Genomic DNA, 23,802 nt, shown 5'->3' on the forward strand with positions numbered 1-23,802 from the left:
GATTTAAGAGGTTTTACTTTGTCATCTGATGGTTAATCACATTATTCCCTTTGACTGCTTTTGTTATAGGGAGTCGGACTCAGACGAGCTGCTGTGGTCCCAAATGACGTATGCACAGTGAAGGCAGGGCGGATCAATTTTTAGGGGGGGGGTGACCGTTCGGTCTGCGACACCGGCACTGCTGATCTCTAATATACCGTGTTGTACAATAATGAATCTCCCCATTAGTCCTTGAGTTCTTTCTGAATGGTCTTGTTACAGAAGGTCCAGTTCCACTGTTTGCTTTCCAAAAATGCATTTTAACAAATTATGGTGAAAACAACCTGTGAAGAATTGTAATGAATTATGCATCGACCATTTGAAAGAAACGTACGGTAGATATGTATACAAAAAAAACACACTATGCTCAATTGTTGAATGTTTGTGTCCATAAAAATTTCAGTGTCAATAAATAAACAGTCACATATTTATTTACACTCAGACATAAATCATTCTAAGTAGCATGGGTTTATGTTCAAACAACTTTATTTTCACACACAAGTGGCACACATTAAAAAACACATATATACATTAAAATAGGCTACTATGATTAAATTGAACATTCATGTTGACATTTTATTGGAATGTTTCTCAAATTTCTTGCAAATATGTCAGTGAGAGTTGAACTAGGTCAATTGTTAGCATTTGCAAAAGCATCGTCTGGATGTTTTATTGTTAAAGCTGTTTTGCTTAAAGACCAAAACTATTTACAGAGACCTCCCAAATGCAACACATCTCTCACAATGATTTTGTATCGGTTTCTGTGTGTCAGAATAATATACTCCATCCCCACTGTTTGCACTGAAAACATAGTTGCTCACTTTCATACTCAGGTCCTGCCCACTACGCTGAAACAAAGAGAACTGTTGGACCAACTTTAAAAAAAAGTGCTTCAACTGGCAGCGCTCAAGTTAATTAGGTTGATCCAGATTAACATGTAATATTTACACCAACTTGTTCATTTAATTTGGATGAACTTAATTCATTTGAGTGTTACCAACTGAAGCAATTTCATTAAGTTTTCTCTTTTTTCAGCGCAATCCAAAGGAAAATCAAAGATATTTACACTCTGGGCTGTCATACTTGATGCCGATGTACTTACAGCATAAAACTACATCAAATTGCCATCAAGATTACACAAAATTGTGTGTGCATTTTTTTTAAAAAGCATATTGCAATAATATCATAAATAGTAAAACAGCCTATAAAAGCCCAAATAACAGTAAAACAACAATGCAGAACATTACAACACATCTGGAACACATGTATAACAACACGATAATCCTTAAAATGGTCTCACAGGTCAAACTTTAAGTTTGTCACTCCAATTTGAGATAAACTTTACACACATTTCAGAACTGCCCAGCAAGGTCAAAGGTCACACATTGGGGCCAAGGTCATGTCTGCCGTCTGGTTCTTGACTTACTCCTCCTTCCAGGTTGCTGTCAAACTCGGTATGTCTATGAAGGTTGACCTCAAATTAAATTTTGGCAAAGGTCAAGAAATTTTGATTTTTCAATTTGATCTGGATCAAATGCTGCAGAGGCATACGTGGATTCCGGAACTGCCTTGGCAAGGTCAGTCAGAGGACAATCATTTGAGTGAAGGTCAAGTTCGTTGGGGTCAAATGTCAGATGACAGCAGCCTTTTCAAGATCGAGGTCACTCAGAGTGAAATATTCATTCATACAGGACTGACACTGATAAAGTTGTTTTATAAGAAACAGGACTACAAACATCAGTTAATGTTGTTAAGCCCTGTAGAATAATCCTGAAATGTTCAATCTTGGTTACATACATTATAAAAATCAAAAGAATATTCCACATTCAGACTGAGCTGCATATTTGGGACAAGAGTGAATACAGAAAAATATCAAGTCTTACCTAACATATTATAGAGAAAAAAGGTGTTCAAACATAGTATTTAGTTTATTTAGTTTTACAAACTAAAATACGGTAATTTCAGTTTATTTAACTTTTGCTGACAAGACCTAGTTTCATTAATAAAGTCTAGTTTTCTTTAAGACCTTTGCACAGTCACTCTGTTTCATATTTCTGTTGGAATCCAGCATGAATTAAAGCTACAGTATGTGGGATTTAGTGTCATCTAGTGGTGAGTTTGCAGACTGCATTATGCTATCATCAGTCACAATATTATTTCCCTTCACGTTTGGCTTCTTTGGCTCGGGGGATTCATGCTCAGTTGCCTTCTGTTCTGATATATATGAATATGTATGATCTTCCATTTCACAAAAATTAGCACTCTCACACTTGCTAACCTGTGCTAGCAACCAGTGTTGCCACAGTTACTTTGAAAAGTTACTTTATTAGTTACTTTTTTACTTACTTTATACAGTTACTTCATTACCAGCTTTATGCAATTACTTTATTAGCAACTACCAACAACTTATAACCAATAAGTAATGTAACTGGTAAGGTAACTAGTAGTCTAACTTGGTTACTCTTGAGATTGAGTAATCAACAAAGTAACTAATAGTTACTTTTCTGAGTATTTAATCTTGAAAATAAGCAAGTTAGATTACTAGTTACTTTATTGGTTATATTCAGCAGGTGCCGACAAGTTGTCCGCAGCTACTAATGAAGTAAAACTGTAAAATATAACTGTAAAAAATAAATAATAAAGTAATTTTTCAAAGTTTCTGTGACAACACTGCTAGCAACTACAAGACAGTGTTATGTGTCGACGCGGGTTGAGGAGCGGACCTGCGTCAGACGGAACCCAGCGCTAAAAATAACCAGAAAGCGGTTCCAATAACAAAAAAACAATTTATTTATATCACCCGCTGGTGCATAATAAAGTGTAAAAACTGAAATAGCGTCCTTCTGGTGGAGTGAAGGCTGGCACGCTCTCCAGCGCCCAAAAGGATCGAAGCCCGGCGCTCCTGGACCCACTATTACCTCCAACCACCCCCCAGGTGGACACGACAAACCGACTCTTTGCGAAGGATAGAAGAGGTGAGGTAAGTCAGCAGTTACAACTAATATCCTTCAAAAGACACACACTATCAGCAACACATTCAGGTCTGTATTTTGAGCTTTATGCAAATGAGCAGCTTCTCACAACAGGTGAAGGATCACTTGTCCGCACGTCTCAGCAGTGAGAAGCAAGCTGCACAATTCTCATCACAATTCAAATATACTGCGTAACAAAATACCAAGTTACTATCAACAATTAGTCAAACACTTAATCACCTCTGATGTGTACTGACAGCATGTGTCCCTCACCCTTCCTCCTTCACGGGCTCGATGTGTCAAACCCAGGCGCGGTCCTCAGCGTCTCACAAACGAACATCACAAGGTCGAGTTCCCGGCAGTTCTGCTTGAATCACACATGACTTAAATGCAGAACGCCATCCAATTATCTGCTTCAGCTGAAAGTCTTTAAGGCTGCACGTGAGCACCATTCACAGGTGCTGCACATGATGTTGATGAGGGTGAAGAACTCTTCAGCCAGCACCTTCTCCACAGACAAATCACTTTTCATGCCACCTGGAGAGCAAAGAAAAGAAAAGAACACCAAAATGTCCAGCCACACCCCCCAACACACAACAGTACCCCCCCTTTAACGGGAAGCCTCCCGGCGACCGAACAGACCAGGCCCGAGAACAGCACCTCCCTCCGGGGTCCTCGTCAGGAAGCAGACAGCACAACGCTCCCAAGGTCCACCACAGACAGCAGGACAGAGCACCGCAGCTGGAAGACCGGCTGGCATCAACAAAAACCCCAAAACAGTCCCTAGTATAATCCAACACACAAGAAAAAACATAAAACCCACCCAAAACCTCCCCAGGGGACCATCCCATCTAACCCCGGGAAGAAAAGAAAAACTCCCAAACGCAAAAACCCAACACAGCCCCACAAACACAATACAAACATAAATGCATAAAAGAAAAATAACAAACAACCCCCCCAGAACGAACTGCAGAGCCCAACCCCCCCCCAGAAGGCCTTTACCGCCAGTTCCAGGAGGAACAGCCAGAACCAGAATCCCACAAAGGTCCCCAGGTGTACATGGAGCAAACGGCACCCCCCAGAGGACCATACCATCAACCCCAGGAGGTACCCTCCCCACAACCCCGGAACCCCAGACCCGGCCACACTTGGCTAGTCGGCCCCAAGCCAATTCCCCCCCAGAGGACCGTCCCATCAACCCTGGAGGTGGAACCTGGAAAGAAACAAAATAAAATCAAAATCCAACCCCCGGAGGACTACCAAAAACAACCCCGGGGGGATATAAAACGACCGTAAACCCTGTTACCTTCCCCGGCACCCCGAAAGACCCCAGGTCCCTCCCAGAGCCCCTCGGCGGCTCAATTTTGGCGAACGGCTCAAAACATTAAGCAGGGGAAGGGAACAGGAAAAACTAACCCAGCTCCAACCCCAAGGCGCAGCGGAAAACCGGAAATACTGTTATGTGTCGGACGCAGCCCGGAGAACTGACCAGCGTTTGAAGGACCCAGTATGAAATAAGCAGAGCACGGTACAAAGGATAACAGAGTTTAATAAACATAACAGTGAAGTGATACGAAAACAACAAAAGAGTGCGCAGTCTGGCGTGGTGGATTGCGGTGCGCTCCCAGCAGCGCTAACGGTCCGGAGCCAGAAAACTGTTCGGACCCAAGGACCCCGCCGACACCCCCCAGGTGGCCGCGACAAACCGAGTCTGTGAAAGAAGAAATCATTATGTGAGTCCACACTCTACACACAGAGAGACCACTCAAAGGTGTACAAACAGCAAACACTTCCTGGCTTAATTGCAAATCAGCTTCCCACCCTGCAGGCATAGAACACCCTGTTCACAAAACTCCACTGCAGTGGAAGCTGATTTAAACGACTAACATACAGCTCAATATAATAAGGTGTGAGGGACACCACATTTACTGACTGTATAAATGTTAGTCACAAAACCAAACGTACCTCAGGAAGTGTGCTGACGAGCGTGAGACCTCACCCCCTCCTCTTTCACAGACCATGCATCAAACCTGGACGTTCTCTGCATCCACTGATGGGAGATGGCTCTAGAGACAACGATCTCACCCGTCTGGTCACAAGGTCGAGTCTCTGGCAAACACACACTGTGCACTCCAGACTTAAATGCCACCATGTTCCAATCCGTGTAGATGCACCACAGCTGTGAGTCCTGACGAGCTGCACGTGATCAGCCTCAGGTGATCAGGGTGAGGTCCTGATAAACTCAGCTACACAGCCACTCAGTCCCAAATGCGCACCACCTGGGAGGAAAACCAAAAGACAGAAACAGAAGACACACAAAAGCCAGCCAGGCACGCCAGCCACAACAAATACGTCCGGTGCCCCAACTCGACCATACCCCAGCCTCTCGGGAGGGGTGGAACTACCAAAATGGCGAACGGCAACAGATCGGCCCACCCCTCCGACTAAGGTATGTCTCCGCTGCACCACACCCCGGCAACACCAATGACAAACGGTACAAAGGCTCACCGAGGCTGGAGTGGAACCGGGCCCTAACCAAACCAAGAAAAACGCCCCTAACACCCCCCCCCCCAGGTGCAGAGGTCTTCTGTGAACGCTCAGCGTGACCAACCTGCACCACCCCACAACCCACAAGACAAATGGTCTTGGGGCAAGTGAGGTTGGGGTTAGGGATGTAGGGAAATAAAAAACAACAAAATAAAACGACCCAACAACCCAAACAGAAAATACCTAAAAACACATAAAAAATAACAATCAAGTGAGCCCAGACGGGCTTCTAACCGCCTAACGTTCACTCCACCAGACACGCCTCTGACTCCCCAAACAAATTATAACCCCTATTCAAAAAAAAACAAAACATTAACCCATACAAGTTTTGTTTTTTTTTTGTTGTTTTTTTTGTGTGTGTGTTATTTTGCCTGTCCCAGAACACCTGGAGATACGTCACCAGAGAACATTGCATCAAAAATGAAGCACAGGCTTCAACGTCTCCCGCATGAGGCTCCGGACGACAAACAATCAGTTCGGACGCCGAATCTGTGGGAGACGGAGTTATCTGCACCAGTATCGATGGTGCCGCAGCTGGAGCAGCAGGAAGCGGAACGGCTTGCGCTACAAGCTCCGCAACACGGGCGTCCGCTGGCCCAATTTGGCTTGTGAGATGCGGCAATTGTTCCCATATTTTCTCCAAGTGTTCTTGAACTTTTTCGGCGACAGGAACCGCCTCTGCCGCTGGGTCCATTATGGAATGGCCGGGAACTACTGTTTTGTGTCGACGCGGGTTGAGGAGCGGACCTGCGTCAGACGGAACCCAGCGCTAAAAATAACCAGAAAGCGGTTCCAATAACAAAAAACAATTTATTTATATCACCCGCTGGTGCATAATAAAGTGTAAAAACTGAAATAGCGTCCTTCTGGTGGAGTGAAGGCTGGCACGCTCTCCAGCGCCCAAAAGGATCGAAGCCCGGCGCTCCTGGACCCACTATTACCGCCAACCACCCCCCAGGTGGACACGACAAACCGACTCTCTGCGAAGGATAGAAGAGGTGAGGTAAGTCAGCAGTTACAACTAATATCCTTCAAAAGACACACACTATCAGCAACACATTCAGGTCTGTATTTTGAGCTTTATGCAAATGAGCAGCTTCTCACAACAGGTGAAGGATCACTTGTCCGCACATCTCAGCAGTGAGAAGCAAGCTGCACAATTCTCATCACAATTCAAATATACTGCGTAACAAAATACCAAGTTACTATCAACAATTAGTCAAACACTTAATCACCTCTGATGTGTGCTGACAGCATGTGTTCCTCACCCTTCCTCCTTCACGGGCTCGATGTGTCAAACCCAGGCGCGGTCCTCAGCGTCTCACAAACGAACATCACAAGGTCGAGTTCCCGGCAGTTCTGCTTGAATCACACGACTTAAATGCAGAACGCCATCTCATTATCTGCTTCAGCTGAAAGTCTTTAAGGCTGCACGTGAGCACCATTCACAGGTGCTGCACATGATGTTGATGAGGGTGAAGGACTCTTCTGCCAGCACCTTCTCCACAGACAAATCAGTTTTCATGCCACCTGGAGAGCAAAGAAAAGAAAAGAACACCAAAATGTCCAGCCACACCCCCCAACACACAACAGACAGTGTGTAGTGGAGCAACCACCAAGTATTCTTCTCTTTTCTTCAGTCTTCCGGTTGCACTGCAAAATGCGAAAGGCGGAGTAAATATGAGCTTTTTGGATAATGTATCAACATGTTGGTGCAACATGGCGGCCTTCATGAGGAGGTCTGCTCCCACGTAGATGTGAAGATGTCATTCTAAACTTATGAAATCACATTGATTCATTGTTGCAGGTAATTATACAAACACAAACAAATGTTTATAAATACTGTATTTCATTTCTGGTGATAAAATCCTCAAAATCCTCCATACTGTAGCTTTAATAAAGAGGCTGTTTGACAGAGAAGGGTCTCGCTGCAGTAAACAAAATACAAATGTATCAGGATTCTATGCTCATTTCAAAGCCAATCTGAACTCTGTGTTGTGTTCAGGTTTCATTTGGTTTTAAAGCAGTGCTGATAAAAACAAGTCTCCTACAATTCCAGAAAGAAGGTGGCAAAGTTTCAGTGGTCACCGCGGCAAACAGGTGGAGTGATCAGACGGCAACAGATTCTAGACTATCACAATAAAAGATGCCTCTTTTTAACGTTAAATTGGCGTATTGGGGATTTATACACTTCTCCACACTTGTTAAATACACTGAAATGACCGAAACACATGGAATTCAAAAACAACTCTTGAATGTAACATGACTCGACATTAGTGCAGTGCCCATGGGAAGTCTGTATTTCTACAGAAAATTGGGAGCTAAAAAATTAAATAAAAAAAAGACCACCACTAGATCAATATCGCGTAATAACGCCAAATACCACCACCAGACCAACTGAATTCTAAATAAAGTGTTGTGAAATGCCATCACCAGAACGCAGCGCTTCCAAATGCCAGCAGTTGTAATATAAATAATAAAAATGATAACCAGTGAATATACCTGTACAGGATTTAGCATAGTGCTTTAACTTTCCCTAAAAATATTTTATTTTACAAACTATATCTCATCATTTTTGAATGGTTTATCTGTTAAAGACTGAAGGAAATCAATTGTGATGTCTGAAAGAAGTTTCTGTAGGAAGTATTTTAGCCGTAAGGTCAAGTGAGAGGGGGAAATGTTTAATTTTTAAATACTTGAAAGACACTGGACTTAGAGGACTTAGTGGTGCTATAATGGACTGATGCAGACGGTGGCAGCAATGCAACAAAAAGGATGCCGGCTGCCGTTAAACACCATAGAAGAAGAAAAGGTCTGCTTATGGTTGTTGGGGTCTGAAATTTTCATCTTAGGTGCATGTCCACTGTGAGAGACATAATCTAAAAAAAAAAAATCTGGAAATCACAATGTATGATTTTTTTAATAATTTATTTGTATGTTACTGCTGCAAATAAGTATTTGAACCCCTACCAACCAGCAAGAATTCTGGCTCACACAGACCTGTTAATTTTTCTTTAAGAAGCCCTCTTATTCTGCACTCTTTACCTGTATTAATTGCACCTGTTTGAACTTGTTACCTGTATAAAAGACACCTGTTCACACAATCAATCAATCACACTCCAACCTGTCCACTATAGCCAAGACCAAAGAGCTGTCTAATGACACCAGGGACAAAACTGTGGACCTGCACAAGGCTGGGATGGACTACAGGACAACAGGCAAGAAGCTTGGTAGAAGACAACAACTGTTATGATTATTTATTAAAAAGTCGAAGAAACACAAGATGACTGTCAATCTCCCTCGGTCTGGGATTTCATGCAAGATCTCACTTTACAAGATACAAGTTGCAAGATACAAGATAATTTATTGGTCATATGCAGGTTAACACAGAGTCAACAGTGCAATGAAATGCTTAGGATGAGAAGGACTGTTCAAACTCGCAGGAATTACTAATAGCATGCAATATAAATACTGAAAATATAAGCATATGCAAAAAATAAATAAAATAAAAATAATAATAATAATTTGTGGGGTAAGGATGATTCTGAGAAAGCTCAGAACTGCACAGGAGGACCTGGTCAATGACCTGAAGAGAGCTGGGACCACAGTCACAAAAATTACATTAGTAACACATGATGCTGTCGTGGTTTAAAATCCTGCAGGGCGGCAAGGTCCCCCTGCTCAAGCCAGCACTTGTCCAGGACCGTTTGAAGTTCACCATTGACCATCTGGATGAGCCAGAGGAGGCATGGGAGAAGGTCATATGGTCAGATGAGACCAGAATAGAGCTTTTTGGAATCAACTCCACTTACCATGTTTAGAGGACGAGAACAACCCCAAGAAAACCATCCCAACCGTGAAGCATGGGGGTGGAAACATCATACTCTGAGGGTGCTCTTCTGCAAAGGGGACAGGACGACTGCACCGTATTGAAGGGAGGATGGATGGGGTCATGTATTGTGAGATTTTGGCAAACAACCTCCTTCCCTCAGTAAGAGCATTGAAGATGGGTCATGGCTGGGTCTTCCAGCATGACAATGACCCCAAATACATAGACAGGGCAACTAAGGAGGGGCTCCGTAAGAAGCATTTCAAGGTCCTGGAGTGGCCTGGCCAGTCTCCAGACCTGAACTCAATAGAAAATCTTTGGAAGGAGCTGAAACTCCAAACCTGAAAGATCTGGAGAAGATCTGTATGGAGGAGTGGACCAAAATCCCAAATGCAGTGTGTGCAAACCTGGTGAAAAACTACAGGAAACGTTTGACCTCTGTAACTGCAAACAAAGGCTACTGTACCAAATATTAACATTGATTTTCACAGGTGTGCAAATACTTATTTGCAGCAGTAACATACAAATAAATTATTAAAAAATCATACATTGTGATATGTCCAGCAGTTTGTCTGGTGTTCTCTCCTCTGCCACTGTCCCCAGAGAGTCCAGCTTCAGGCCAACCACAGAGCCAGCTCGCACGATTAGCTTGTCCAGCCTGGATGTGTCCTTTTTGGATGTGCTGCCCCCCCAGCAGCACATCCATTTGTTCTTAAAGAAAAATTAACAGGTCTGTGTGAGCCAGAATTCTTGCTGGTTGGCAGGGGTTCAAATACTTATTTGCAGCAGTAACATACAAATAAATTATTAAAAAATCATACATTGTGATTTCCGGATTTTTTAGATTATGTCTCTCACAGTGGACATGCACCTAAGATGAAAATTTCAGACCCTCCATGATTTCTAAGTGGGAGAACTTGCAAAATTGCAGGCTGTTTAAATACTTATTTTCCTCACTGTATATATAAAGTTAGTGGTTTAATACAACAAAATAAATGGAACAAAGAAACAAATTTTGATGGAAATCTGTATACAAACAGAGGTTTTGAAGGACACAGGCACCATCTTGGAAGTACTAAAGTTACAATGTCAAAAAAAATAAAGGTTTAATGTCAAAATAAAGGTTTTGAAAATTAATCTCAAAAATCTTAAAAAAGGATGTACATCATGGTGCCAGGTGCAAGCCCTATCTGAAAGCTGAGGTCGATCTGCCAAACAGTAAGAGAGATATGTGAGACAGACACACACGCACACACACAGACACAGACGTTTCTTGCTTTATAGATAGATACAAAATACATCTTATTGGTGTTAAAATAATTTTTCTCTTCACCTGTCCGTGTGTGAACATCAGGTTGCTTTTATATTTAGGTGTTTTATCATGAGTTCTGCTGTGTCGTGCAGTCTTTTTCACTCTTACCACTTGTGTTTGTAAGTGAATATATTGTCAATATTTGTGTGCGGCCCCACAGCCGTCACCTCCGTGGGGTCTAATGTCAGACACGTGTGGCCTCTTGGCCGTTGGGTGCCTCGGCGTCACTGTTGCTGTTGCTGCATGACTTCCTTTTGGTCTGCTGCCCATTAACTTTCTGCTGAACTACGGGCAAGTGGTCGTTGGCTTGATGATCGGGAGCTGAAGGCACCTCCAGGTGGACGGTGGCACGGCTGGATTCGGTGATGGAGGAGTTGGTGTGGTAGTTAAAGTGGGAGCTGATGGCCCTGTTCCCCCAGCCCGTTTTACCCCAGGCGACCTTCCACTGAGCCCACTTCCTCTGCAGTGCTGCTTGGGCCTGACATACACACACACATGCAGGTGGGCTCATGTTATAGTGTATTTAACAGTGTGCACCAGCCTTCATGTCAACTTTGGAGATGAAACAACTTGACAAACAAAGTTTGGGGGTTGGTAGGTTAGACCTTACCTGTGTGAAGCACCTTGAGGCAATTTTGTTGTGATTCAGAGCTATATAAATGAAAATAAAATTTAAAACGTCTGCCGGTCACAGAGCTTTCTCCTACCATGTCCCAGCTCCGTGGAATGATCTCCGGGCACATATACGGCAGTCAGATAATGTGGAGACTTTTAAATCGAGACTGAAAACCCATTTGTTTTCCTTGTTTTATCATTAGTTTTATTGTGTTATTATGTGTTTTTATTCTTGTGCTCTTTTATGTTTTGTCTTTTTTTATTGTGTTTTTAATTTTTTTATTCAATTTTTTCTCTGTTTTCGGTATTTTGTTGTGTAACGCCCCTTGAGGCAATCTCATCGTGAGTTGGTGCTATAGAAATTAATAAATTTGATTTTGTAGTAGAGAAGCTTGAATCTTCGACTGAACTGGGTTGCTTGACACGAGGATGTTTCGCTTCAAATCGCAGAAGCTTCCTCAGCTAAAATTCTTCTTCTCTACAAGGGTCAAGACAGAAGTCAGACTACCAGAGCAAGAATTTTAGCTGAATAAGCTTCTGCGATTTGAAGCAAAACGTCCTCGCGTCAAGCAACCCAGTCCAGTCGAAGATTCAAGCTTCTCTACTATGGAAACCACCTGGACAACTAACTGAGAGCCATCACAGAAATTTGATTTTGATTTGAAAAAAAACAAAAAACAAGCTGATTTCACCTACTGTTACCAAGTGCTTATGATAAGAGGAAAATGACCTACCTCAGTGTTACAGAAGCAGAATATAACCGCCACCAGGAGGCCCTGCAAAGTAACATCAGACAATTAATCCCCACATGAAGCCAGACGTCACCTGGAGAAAATCACAGTATCACTGAATAAATGAGCTTACAGACAGAATTTGCCTTTAAAATTTAAAAATGTATCATTTCCAGATGTTCAGATTTTTGATGAAGGTGCAGCAAGTGTCAGTGCTGAGAAATACAGTTTAATAACCCATTCTCATTTTATTCTCATTCTCATAGTGATGCCTTCGGCCAGATAAACACCTGATTTCTTGATTGTGGGCGGTACCTGGAAGTGACAGAAGATGTTGACAAAGAAATCATAGATGGCCCTGCTGATGCGTCCCTCTGGCCTCCAGGGGAAAAGGATGAACTGGACTCCCAGCAGAGGGATGAGGATGAGCGTGGCTCGCACTGCTTTCATGTAGGCAGTGGACTCGGCACAGTGAGTCAACTTCAGCTTTGTGATCAGGACTCGGACGATGTTCAGCAGAAAGAATAAGTTCACCTGGATTAAAGGTGGGATGATGGATGGATGGGTGAAGGTTTAATGTGGGGGGGGGGGGGGAATTCAGAATGTGAAAGAAATCTGTTATTACTGCTGGCGTAAGATAATTACAAAGAATGGCCTGATGGTGGCACTGTAATAACAGTTTTTAGAAAGAAAAATAATGAATCTCATTTGCCAATTTATAACAGTTAAAAAAAGTGTTTTGTTTTTCTTGCTTTTACAGACAAGAGATTTCAACACTATTAAAAAACATTAGATTTATGTTTTGCCTCGTATGCAGCAGCAGCCACCATCATTTTATAATTCCTTTTTCCCCATGCTGTCATCACCTGCCATAATTTTGTTTCCTTCACATTTTAAGTTATTTGGCAATAGTGATTCATGCTCACTTGCCTTATTTTGTGATAAACAATATATACGTATGATCCTCAATTTCACAAAAACAGGCTTTTCAAACATTTTAGCTGCATTACATAATGCCTGAATAGATCCTTGTCATTTGATTGGTGGCTTGTATGTCACGTGATATGGATTATTCGTACCATTTGCCATTGTGTTCCATTTACCCTACAATTTTGGCTCTATTTAGTGTTCAATTTTCGTGCTATACGTTTTGTGCTATTGGATGCCACAACCACAGTGTGCGCGGACACGAGAGGTGACGACACTTAGCTTAAAAAGAAACACAGCGTGGTTTGTTTTAATGACTGTGCTTATTCTTGTAACACACACACACACAAAAAAACAAATCCAGTATGCCGTAAACCATTCTGAAGCATTTGCAGTATTCGCTGGGACGTCTCTACCTGAAGTAAAAGTACTGCTGGATTCGGAGCTTGAGAAATTTCTCTCATGATTTTTAGACGTCAGTCTGTAGGCGAAGAAGTCAATACACGACATTAGGTATGGACAACATTGTTAGGACTGTTAGGCATTATATAAAACAAATAATAATTTTTTTTTTTTTCATTTCTGCAATGGAAAGAGTATTTCATGAGTTGAAAGATGGAATGTTCCATCGTTCACTGAATGAAGTATTCTTACCTTTGCAGAAATGAAAAACATTCATTATTTGCATACTAGCACCCAGTGGATATTGTGTTGGGGTGCAACCAGTGATTCTTCTTTTTTTTTCTTCAGTGTCCAGGCCATACTGCAAAATGCAAAAGGTGGAATAAGTATGTTCCTTTTGGGTTACTGCATCGTCATGGGGGTACAACATGGCAGCCTCCATGAGGGGGCCTGCTCCCATGTAGATAGGATGAGCTCATTTTTAGGTTATAAAAACACAACAATTCATTATTGCAGGTAATTATACACTAATGAACAGATTCTTGTGAATGCTGTATTCCATTTTTGCTAGTAAACGCCACTAAATTCTACACACTGTAGCTTTAAGGTGAATAATACAGTGAAGGCAGTACCTTAGAAGCTAACGGATGGGAGCATGGTTACTCCACTGTACCACAGCATTCATTTGCATGATTTAAAGTAAAAAGTACTTCAGCCAGGAAGCCTGCCTTTTGTCACCTGTAAGTGTTGGAAAAGCACGTAGACACATATTCATGACTCACAAGCAGAGCAGCTTGAATGGGTCCATGAATGATGTAGAGCAGATGAGTGTGTGAGCTGATCCAACACCTGCAACACAAACACACAAAGAAGGAAAACATGACTTACACACTCATCCTGTTATCTGTCACAATCATGGAAAAAAAACTTGGCAAAATTTTGAATAATTCAGTGACGGCACTTTGAGCAAAACCAACAAAGGACTCGGCCAGACAGACTTGGTGTTGCAGAAAGCAGAGGAGTCAAACCCGAGTCTGCAGCAATATCACAAACAGATACTTTTTATTTCACTGAAAACGATGTCAACTGCACACCTGAAAACTTCGTGGCTGAGCTGACCACTCACTTCATACTTTTACTGCATATAGTTTCTATTTAACACATAAATCATTCATGTATGTATCATTCATATGTATATTCATATAGGAGTCAGCGTGTGAGGCTGGGAAAAAATGTCTCGAACACTCGGGCTCTCAGCACAGGATCTCCACAGGGCTGTGTCCTTTCCCCTCTGCTCTTCTCCCTCTACACTAACTGCTGCACCTCCAGCCACGACTCTGTAAAGCTCATCAAGTTTGCGGATGACACCACCCTCATCAGACTCATTTTGGATGGGGATGAGTCTGCCTACAGGAGGGAGGTGGACCGGCTGGTGACCTGGTGCAGCAGCAACAACCTGGAGCTCAACGCCCAGAAAACAGTGGAGATGATCGTGGACTTCAGGAAAGCCACAGCCCCCCCCGCCCTCCCTCGCCCTCACCAACAGCCCCATCACCACTGTGGTCTGTCACCGCTTCCTCAGCACCACCATCACCCAGGACCTCAAGTGGGAGTCAACCATCAGCTCCCTCATCAAGAAGGCCCAGCAGAGGATGTACTTCCTGTGGCAGCTGAAGAAGGCCAAGCTGCCTGTCCAGCTGATGGTGCAGTTCTACACGGCCATCATCGAGTCCATCCTCTGCTCCTCCATCATGGTGTGGTACGCCGGGGCCACAGCCAGGGACAGACACAGACTGCAGCGCATTGTGGCCTCTGCCGAGAAGGTGATTGGCTGTAGCCTTCCATCTCTCCACGACCTGCACGTCTCCAGGACTCTGGGCCGAGCAGGTCGGATCACAGCTGACCCTTCTCACCCTGCACACGGTCTATTCAAACCACTCCCCTCGGGCAGGAGGCTACGGTCCATCTGGACCAGAACCTCCCGCCATAAGAACAGTTTCTTCCCCTCTGCCGTTAGACTCATGAACGCCTCATAACTCAGTCACCTTAAGCTTAACTCTGTCACTTTATCATTTTATCACGGGTCACTTTAGACAATGTACTTTGGTTTTTAATTGCACTCCTCCCACTGCACTGTTTTTTCTGTTTCTCTGTTTTTCTGTTGCACACAGCCTTTCATATTTCATGTTTCTTTTTTTATCTTATATTTTATCTTATTTTGACACATGTTATATTTTATCTTAGCATTTTATCTCTTCTTAATGTTGCACCATTGTACCGAAGCAAATTCCTAGTCTGTGAATCCTGTTCACTGGCAATGGCAATAAACTTCTTCTGATTCTGATTCTGATTCTGATATTTTGGCATACAACAACAACAAAAACCAACACATCTCAGGTAAAAAAAACAACAACAAAAAAAAAAACTGCACATTAAAATAAACTTCATTTTCAGTACACTTAGTATACTTTCAAAGTGTACCAAAATTATACTATAATTCAGTCAAAATACAAGGATAATGTATTGAAAATATATTTCTGATCTGTTAAAACCGTATTTAAAATGTATTACTCATACTTTTTCATTAAATAAGGAATACCTTTCACATGGGCCAATACACGAGCATGGCCAATATCATGTACATCGGAATGACAATTTCAATAAAATGTCTAATTTGATCTCACACACACACACACATATATATATATATATATATATATATATCCATCCATCCATTTTCTTCCGCCTTATCCGGAGTCGGGTCGCGGGGGCAGCAGCTCAAGCAAAGCCGCCCAGACCTCCCGATCCACACACACCTCCCCCAGCTCCTCTGGGGGAACCCCAAGGCGTTCCCAAGCCAGCCAGAGATGTAGTCCCTCCAGCGTGTCCTGGGTCTTCCCGGGGCCTCCTCCCAATGGGACGTGCCCGGAACACCTCTCCAGCGAGGCGTCCAGGGGGCATCCGGAAAAGATGCCCGAGCCACCTCATCTGACTCCTTTCGATGTGGAGGAGCAGCGGCTCGACTCCAAGCTCTTCCCGAGTGACTGAGCTCCTCACCCTATCTCTAAGGAAGCACCCAGCCACCCTGCGGAGGAAACTCATCTTGGCCGCTTGTACTCGCGATCTCGTTCTTTCTGTCATGAGCCAAATCTCATGACCATAGGTGAGGACTGGAACGTAGATCGATCGGTAAATCGAGAGGCTTTGCCCCCCTACTCAGCTCTCTCTCACCGCGACAGTCCGATACAGCGACCGCATCACTGCAGATGCTGCACCGATCCGTCTATAGATCTCATGCTCCATCCGTCCCTCACTCGTGAACAAGACCCTGAGATACTTAAACTCCTCCACTTGAGGGCAAGGACACTCCACCAACCTGAAGAGCGCAAGCACCTTTTCCGGTCGAGAACCATGGCCTCGGATTTGGAGGTGCTGATTTTCATCCCGGTCGCTTCACACCTCGGCTGTAAACCGCCCCAGTGCACGCTGAAGGTCCTGATTTGATGAAGCCAACAGAACCACATCGTCCGCAAACAGCAGAGACGAGATTCTGTGGTTCCCAAACCAGACCCCCTCTACACCCTGGCTGCGCCTAGAAATTCTGTCCATAAAAATAATGAACAGAACCGTGTGACAAAGGGCAGCCCTGGCGGAGGGCCAATGTGCACTGGAAGATGTTTGACTTACTACCGGCAATGTGAACCAAGCTCTGCTGGCAGTTGTACAGGGACCGGATAGCCCTTAGCAAAAGGACCCCGGACCCCGTACTCCCGGAGGCACTCCCCACAGGGTGCCCCGAGGGACACGGTCCGAACACCTTCTCCAGATCCACAAAACACATGTGGACTGGTTGGGTGAACTCCCATGAACCCTTGAGCACCCGATGGAGCGTATAGAGCTGGTCCAGTGTGCCGCGACCAGGATGAAAACCACACTGCTCCTCCTGAATCCGAGGTTTGACCATCGGTCGAATTCTCCTCTCCAGTACTCTGGAATAGACCTTACCGGGGAGGCTGAGGAGTGTGATCCCCCTGTAGTTGGAACACACCCTCCGGTCCCCCTTCTTAAACAGAGGGACCACCACCCCGGTCTGCCAATCCACTGCCAAGGCACTGTCCCCGATCGCCACGCGATGTTGCAGAGGCGTGTCAGCCAAGACAGGCCCACAACATCCAGAGACTTAAGGTACTCAGGATGGATTTCATCCACCCCAGGAGCTTTCGGCCACCGAGGAGCTTTCTAACCACCATCAGTGACTTCGGGCCCTGGGTAATGGATGAGTCCGCCTCTGAGTCCCCAGTCTCTGCTTCCTCTTCGGAAGACGTGACGATGGGATTGAGGAGATCCTCGAAGTACTCCTTCCACCGCCCGACAACATCCCCAGTCAGGGTCAACAGCTCCCCACCCGCACCGTAAACAGTGCTGGTGGAGAGCTGCTTCCACCTCCTGAGGCGTCGGACGGTTTGCCAGAATCTCTTAGAGGCCGACCGATAGTCCTCCTCCATAGCCTCCCCGACAGCACACTTGGCCTGCCGGTACCTGTCAGCTGCCTCTGGGGTCCCACCTACCAACAAAGATAAGTAGGACTCCTTCTTCAGCTTGACGGCATCCCTTACTTCCGGTGTCCACCACCGGGTTCGGGGATTGCCGCCGTGACAGGCACCAGAGACCTTGCGACGACAGCTACGAGCGGCTGCATCGACAGTGGAGGTGGAGAACATGGTCCACTCGGACTCCATGTCTCCAACCTCCCCCGGGATCTGGGAGAAGCTCTCCCGAAGGTGGGAGTTGAAGACCTCGCTGACAGAGGGTTCCGCCAGTCGTTCCCAGCAGACCCTCACGGTACGTTTGGGCCTGCCAGGTCTGACCGGCTTCCTACCCTCCCAGCGGATCCAACTCACCACCAGGTGGTGATCGGTCGACAGCTCTGCCCCTCTCTTCACTTGAGTGTCCGAGACACGTGGCCGAAGGTCAGATGATACGACTACGCACAGTGAGTGGAATCAGGTGGTGGGAGACTGAACGTATATGCACGCGCGCGCACACACACACACACACACACACACACACACAGCAGACAACAACAGGATTCAAGGATTCACGACAGATGAGGGAATAAGTTGCTACACGTTGCGCAGCTGTATGACTCCGTAGAAATATAGTTTATTTATACAACAGTGTAAGTAGCAACACTTGTTATGAATGTTTATGTTTTCTTTTTTGTCCTCTCATGAATCACGTTGCTGTCTGCTGTGTGTGCGCCGCGCATATGCGTTCCGTCGCCACCCCACCTGATTTCACTCACTGTGCGTGCTGATAGACATGAAATAAATTTTTTTTTTTAAAAGAAACGCAACCCCGAAGTGTGGTTTTTGAAGGTACAATGTGAGCAGTCAGATACATCAGAGTATCGGGCCGTACAGTGTGAGAACATGAATCGTTGCGCTCTGAACTTTTAAACCCTGCGGTTTTGGTCGCACAGTTTGAGCTGGAGCCGAGTACAATGATTGAAAATATCGTACAGTGTATGCCCAGCCAAGTCAGTGTCTTTTTCTTTTTCTTAATCTAGCTTTTTTCAGCTCCACCTGGGTTTTTTCTGTCCATCTTTTCCTACACGGGCCACTCCTCCTGTACTTGCTAGTAGCGCCAGTCCCATCTGAGCGCACAGGGCTTGGTTGGACTGAACTAACTGTAATGAATTGCATAGGGGTGTTAAACGTGTAATGGGATGTCACTACCTCGGGCTTTGGAAAAGATAACGTTGCAAAAGAAGCAGTCTTAAGTTATTTTCTTGTGAATTTCGTGATTGTAAGACATTTATAACACTTAATGTCTTCTGTTTAAGATACAGCAGCCCAAGTGTCTTGCTGTGTAGCCTAACAGTGGTGGTCATATATGTATGTATATATTAACACCCCCTCACAACGGCCCCAGGTTGGACCAGCCCACCGGGGAAAACTCCCGACTCTCCTGATTACCCAGCATGCGGTAGACCACTCGGGTTCAGATCGGGGATGGCCGTACTTCCCGATCACCCCCTCCAGGGTCTCACTGTCGCGCCCACCATGGGCGCTGAAATCCCCCAGGAGAACAATGGAGTCCCCAGTCGGAGCGCTATCTAGTACCCCTCCCAGGGACTCCAGGAAGGTCGGGTACTCTGCACTGCTGCTCGGCCCGTAGGCCGAGACAATGGTGAGAGACCTGTCCCCGACCTGAAGGTGTAGGGACCTGACCCTCTCGTTCACCGGAGTGAACTCCAACACATGGTGACTGAGCTGGGGAGCAATAAGCAATGCGACCCCAGCTCTCCACCTCTCCCCGTGGGCAACGCCAGAAAAATGAAGCGTCCAGCCCCTCTCCAGGAGTTGGGTACCAGAGCCCAAGCTGTGCGTGGAGGTGAGCTCGACTATCTTTAGTCGGTATCTCTCAACCTCCCGCACAAGCTCAGGCTCCTTCCCCCCTAGCGAGGTGACATTCCACGTCCCAACAGCCAGGGGCTGTGAGCATGGACTGGGCCGCCGGGCCACCCGCCCTCGACCGCCACCCAATCCTCTCTGCACCCGACCCCCATGGACCCCCTCTGCAGGTGGTGAACCCACAGGAGGGCGGACCCACGTCGCTCTTTCGGGATGAGCCCAGCCAGGCCCCATGGGCTAAGGCCCGACCACCAGGCGCTTGCGCACAAGCCCCAACCCCAGGCCTGGCTCCAGGGTGGGACCCCGGCTCCCACCCTGGCTATTTTTTTTTACTGGTCATGGAGGTTCTGAACTGCCCTTAGTCTGGCCCGTCACCTAGGACCTGTTTGCCTTGGGAGACCCTACAGGGAGCACAAAGCCCCTGACAACATTCCTAGGATCATCCGAGTACGCAAATTCCCCCACCACGATAAGGTGGCAGCTAGAGGGGGAGGGGGATATATATATAATATATATATATATATATATATATATATATGAATGTATATAGGTCTATTAGAAAAGAAACCGACCTTTTTATTTTTTTTCAAAAACTATATGGATTTGAATCACGTTGCGATTACATCAGACAAGCTTGAACCCTCGTGGGCATGCGAGAGTTTTTTTCACACCTGTCGGTTGCGTCATTTGCCTGTGGGCAGGCTTTGAGTGAGGAGTGGTCCACCCCTCCCGTCTATTTTTTTCATTGTTTAGGAATGGCTCAGAGACTGCTGCTTTGCTTGATCAAAAATTTTTCAGAAACTGTAAGGCACATCCAAGTGGACACCATTCGAGAAATTCAGCTGGTTTTTGGTGAAAATTTTAAGGGCTGATGAGAGATTATGGAGTGTTACTGTTGCTTTAAGGACTGCCCATGGAGCCGGAGGGCGCGCCGCGCTCCGAGCCACCGCTGTCAGCCTGTTTCGAGCTGAAAACTTCCAAATTTAAGCCTCTGTTGACCCAGGACGTTGTGAGAGAACAGAGAAGTTTCAGAAGAGGTCTGGATCAGCAGTTTATCGGACATTCCACTGTTTAAAGGAGATTTTGTAATGAAAGAACATGCGGACGGATTCACGCATCGGCAGGCAGCTGCTCATGCCCGGCGCCACACGAGAAACCCCTCCATGTTGATAACCAGTCGTAAAATTCAGGCGGCTTTCGATGGTTTTCAGTCGAGTGAGTATCCGAGAAATGTTTTAACAGCTGGGCATGTTCCCACTTGTCCTGTAACGTTCCAATGTCTACTCTCGGCTTTCAATGCTTACCAGTCCAGTAAGTATCAGTGAAATGTGGAGAGCTGGACATGTCCAAACTTGTCCTCTGACACGCCGAACGGGAGGTGTTCCTTTGTCTTGCTTCCAAAGCGAATTGGTCGGACGCGCGAAGCCTTCCGCGCGGCCCTGCCATGACAAATCTCTTGTTTAAAGTGGAAATCTGCGGAAAATGGCTGATGTCCAGCTCTTGTGATAACCACAGAAAGAGCACACACGGTTTCGTATACACCAGAGCCATCAGTCAGAAATGGTCCAGTGGCTTGTGCCGTGTCGTCGCAGCTCGGAGCGCGGCGCGCTGAGCATCCTTAAAGGGGTCCTTAAAGCTGTACTACCAGACCTTATTCTCTGTGAGCCTGTAAAATTTTCACCAAAAGCCAGATAATTTTGTGAATAGTTTCCAGGTGCCAGTCTCTAACAGCTTCTGAAAAAATTCTGATGGAAAAAAACCCCAAATCATTCTGCCATTTCCAGACAATGAAAATCCGATGACGGGGCGGGACCACTCCTTCCATAAGGCGTGCTCACAGGCGAATGACGTCACCGACAGGCATGGAAAAACCCACGCATGCGCACAAGGGTTCAAGCTTGTCTGACGTGAAAACATATGAATCAAATCCATATAGTTTAAAAAAAATTAAAAAGGTACGATACTTTATGGACAGACCTCGTATATATTGAATGGAAGCTTGAATTAATATTTTTAATGAAACTATATATTTAATGGAAACTTGAATATACTGAATCGAAACTTTGATATATATATATATAGTATATATATATATAATGGAAGCTTGAATATGTTGAATGAACCTTGAGAATATGGAGTGAAATCAAACTTGAAATTTTGCCTGTAACTATATAAGCCTTTTGCTAGTTCTCATATCTGCAGTGGTGGGCACAGATAACCAAAAAATTTACTTCAATAACAGATAATCAGATAACTGAAAAGTTATCTTTGATAAAGATAAACCGATAAACCACCCAAAAATGTATCAGAAGTTACAGATAACCAATAAATTCCAGTATTGTCTACTACTTACAAGCTGAATTTGAGTTTTAATACCACAGTCATTTTTGGAAGCATCAAAAGCTACAAAAGACCCAATCAATGAGCTAGTACTTCTATGTTTGAAGATGCTGCCCCTGCTGGAAGCTACACAACTACAACATAGAAGCACCCTGAGAGCAACCACAAAGCCAGCTCTTTACCAATCACAATGCTCCGGTCAGGCAGAGGTCTTGAAAAATAAAGTCATACTGACTTATGGTTTTGTGTGAATACTGATAGAATAACTCCATTAATGTCAATTCTGTCATTTGTACATAGTTAAAATATAACATATATCTTTTAATGCTGAATAATGCACTAATTCTGAGGTTTTGTAACAAACACAGACAGATCGTAAAGGATTCTGGGTAAAAGTGCCTCTGCTAAACACTGATTGGTTGTCATTCATTATGTAAACCAACACGTTAATGTGACATGTGTCGTGTGTTTGTGTTTACAGATAAATGTGCTTTTGTAAAATATTCCATTTTTTATTTGTAAAAACAGGCATTTTATGGAGCCCTGGAAGTGTCATCAGCAAAATGTTTTGCATGTGGAGAGAATGTGCGCATGTTTTATTATGCCGTGCGCACGTTTTATGATGTAAAACGTGCACTCATTATTGTCTTGACACATAATGCTGGCTTTACACTGTGCGAGTTTGGGCCCTTTTTCAGATGATTTTTCATTCGTGTGAGAATTTTTTGGACAGAGTTTCAGGTTAATCACGCGTCCTGCATTGTGTAGTGTACATGGAGTAACAAGCTGCGTTCAACATCTCACGACCACCTCCTGATCGCCGATCATATGGTCGAATGAAAATCAAACCTGTTTGATATTACTCTGTATCCTGCTGCTGAAGAGCTACAAGTGTCCAACCGCTCGTACTGTGCATGTGCAAACACCGCAGACCTGTCTTGTAATGTCTTTTTTGTTGTTGTTGTTTTGTTTTGTTTTTAAACTTAATTTGTAAAAAAAACCCAAAACAAAACAAAACATTTGCAAAGCCAAAAAGTTGATTTGACAACCATCTGATATAACGGGGGTCAAAATAAATAGAACACTGCCATCTACTGGTGGCCCAGATGCTTAGTACTTAGGGCGAATACTGCCATGAACACTACTGGCCAGTAGATGGCCGTAGAGGCCTTGAAAACTTGCCAAAACAAAATTCCAGATAATCCGTGTCTGCTACATTTAAGATGTGTGGAATTTAACAAACGCAAATACAATAAGGTCTATAAACCCAGAGAATATATTCACAAGAGTTTTAGGCACTAGAGTTTAATGCTGTTGTGCGTGGAGCCTGAACAGAGTGTCTGAAATGATTTGTCCTGTCGTGAACGTACTGAGATTACCCTATCCTACCCATAATGCACTGCTGGGCACAGCATGTGCTCACAAAACCTTAAAAATTAGCACATTACTTTAAAACTAAAACATATATCTGACATTTTCACTTCATAAACTTCAGACATGACAGTAATATTTAAATAACTTGTCCAAAATTAGTTTGATTAAAATTTGAACCATAAGTTAAAATGTATGCCTCTGGATGACTTGGGTGATATTGACAGTGTATCAGTATGGTGTTAAAAAAAAGTGATATTTTTTTTTTTTTTTTTTTTTTGTGACCAGTTCTGCTTTGACT

General features: G+C 44.4%; 1 protein-coding gene across 1 annotated transcript in view; it reads right to left on the reverse strand.

Moving 5' to 3' along the window:
• Window positions 1–10,793: 10,793 nt before the first annotated feature.
• Window positions 10,794–23,802, reverse strand: part of calcrl2 (calcitonin receptor-like 2) — a 158,302-nt gene continuing 145,293 nt past the window's right edge. The window contains exons 10-13 of the mRNA XM_034173295.1: window positions 14,157–14,223; window positions 12,361–12,579; window positions 12,049–12,090; window positions 10,794–11,177 (exon numbers count right to left, since the gene is read on the reverse strand). Of these exons, the coding sequence (XP_034029186.1) occupies window positions 10,884–11,177; window positions 12,049–12,090; window positions 12,361–12,579; window positions 14,157–14,223 (622 nt within the window). The 3' untranslated portion in view covers window positions 10,794–10,883. The remainder of the gene's footprint in view (window positions 11,178–12,048; window positions 12,091–12,360; window positions 12,580–14,156; window positions 14,224–23,802) is intronic.

Source organism: Thalassophryne amazonica, chromosome 6 (assembly GCF_902500255.1).
Source record: "Thalassophryne amazonica chromosome 6, fThaAma1.1, whole genome shotgun sequence".
Lineage (NCBI taxonomy): Eukaryota > Metazoa > Chordata > Actinopteri > Batrachoidiformes > Batrachoididae > Thalassophryne > Thalassophryne amazonica.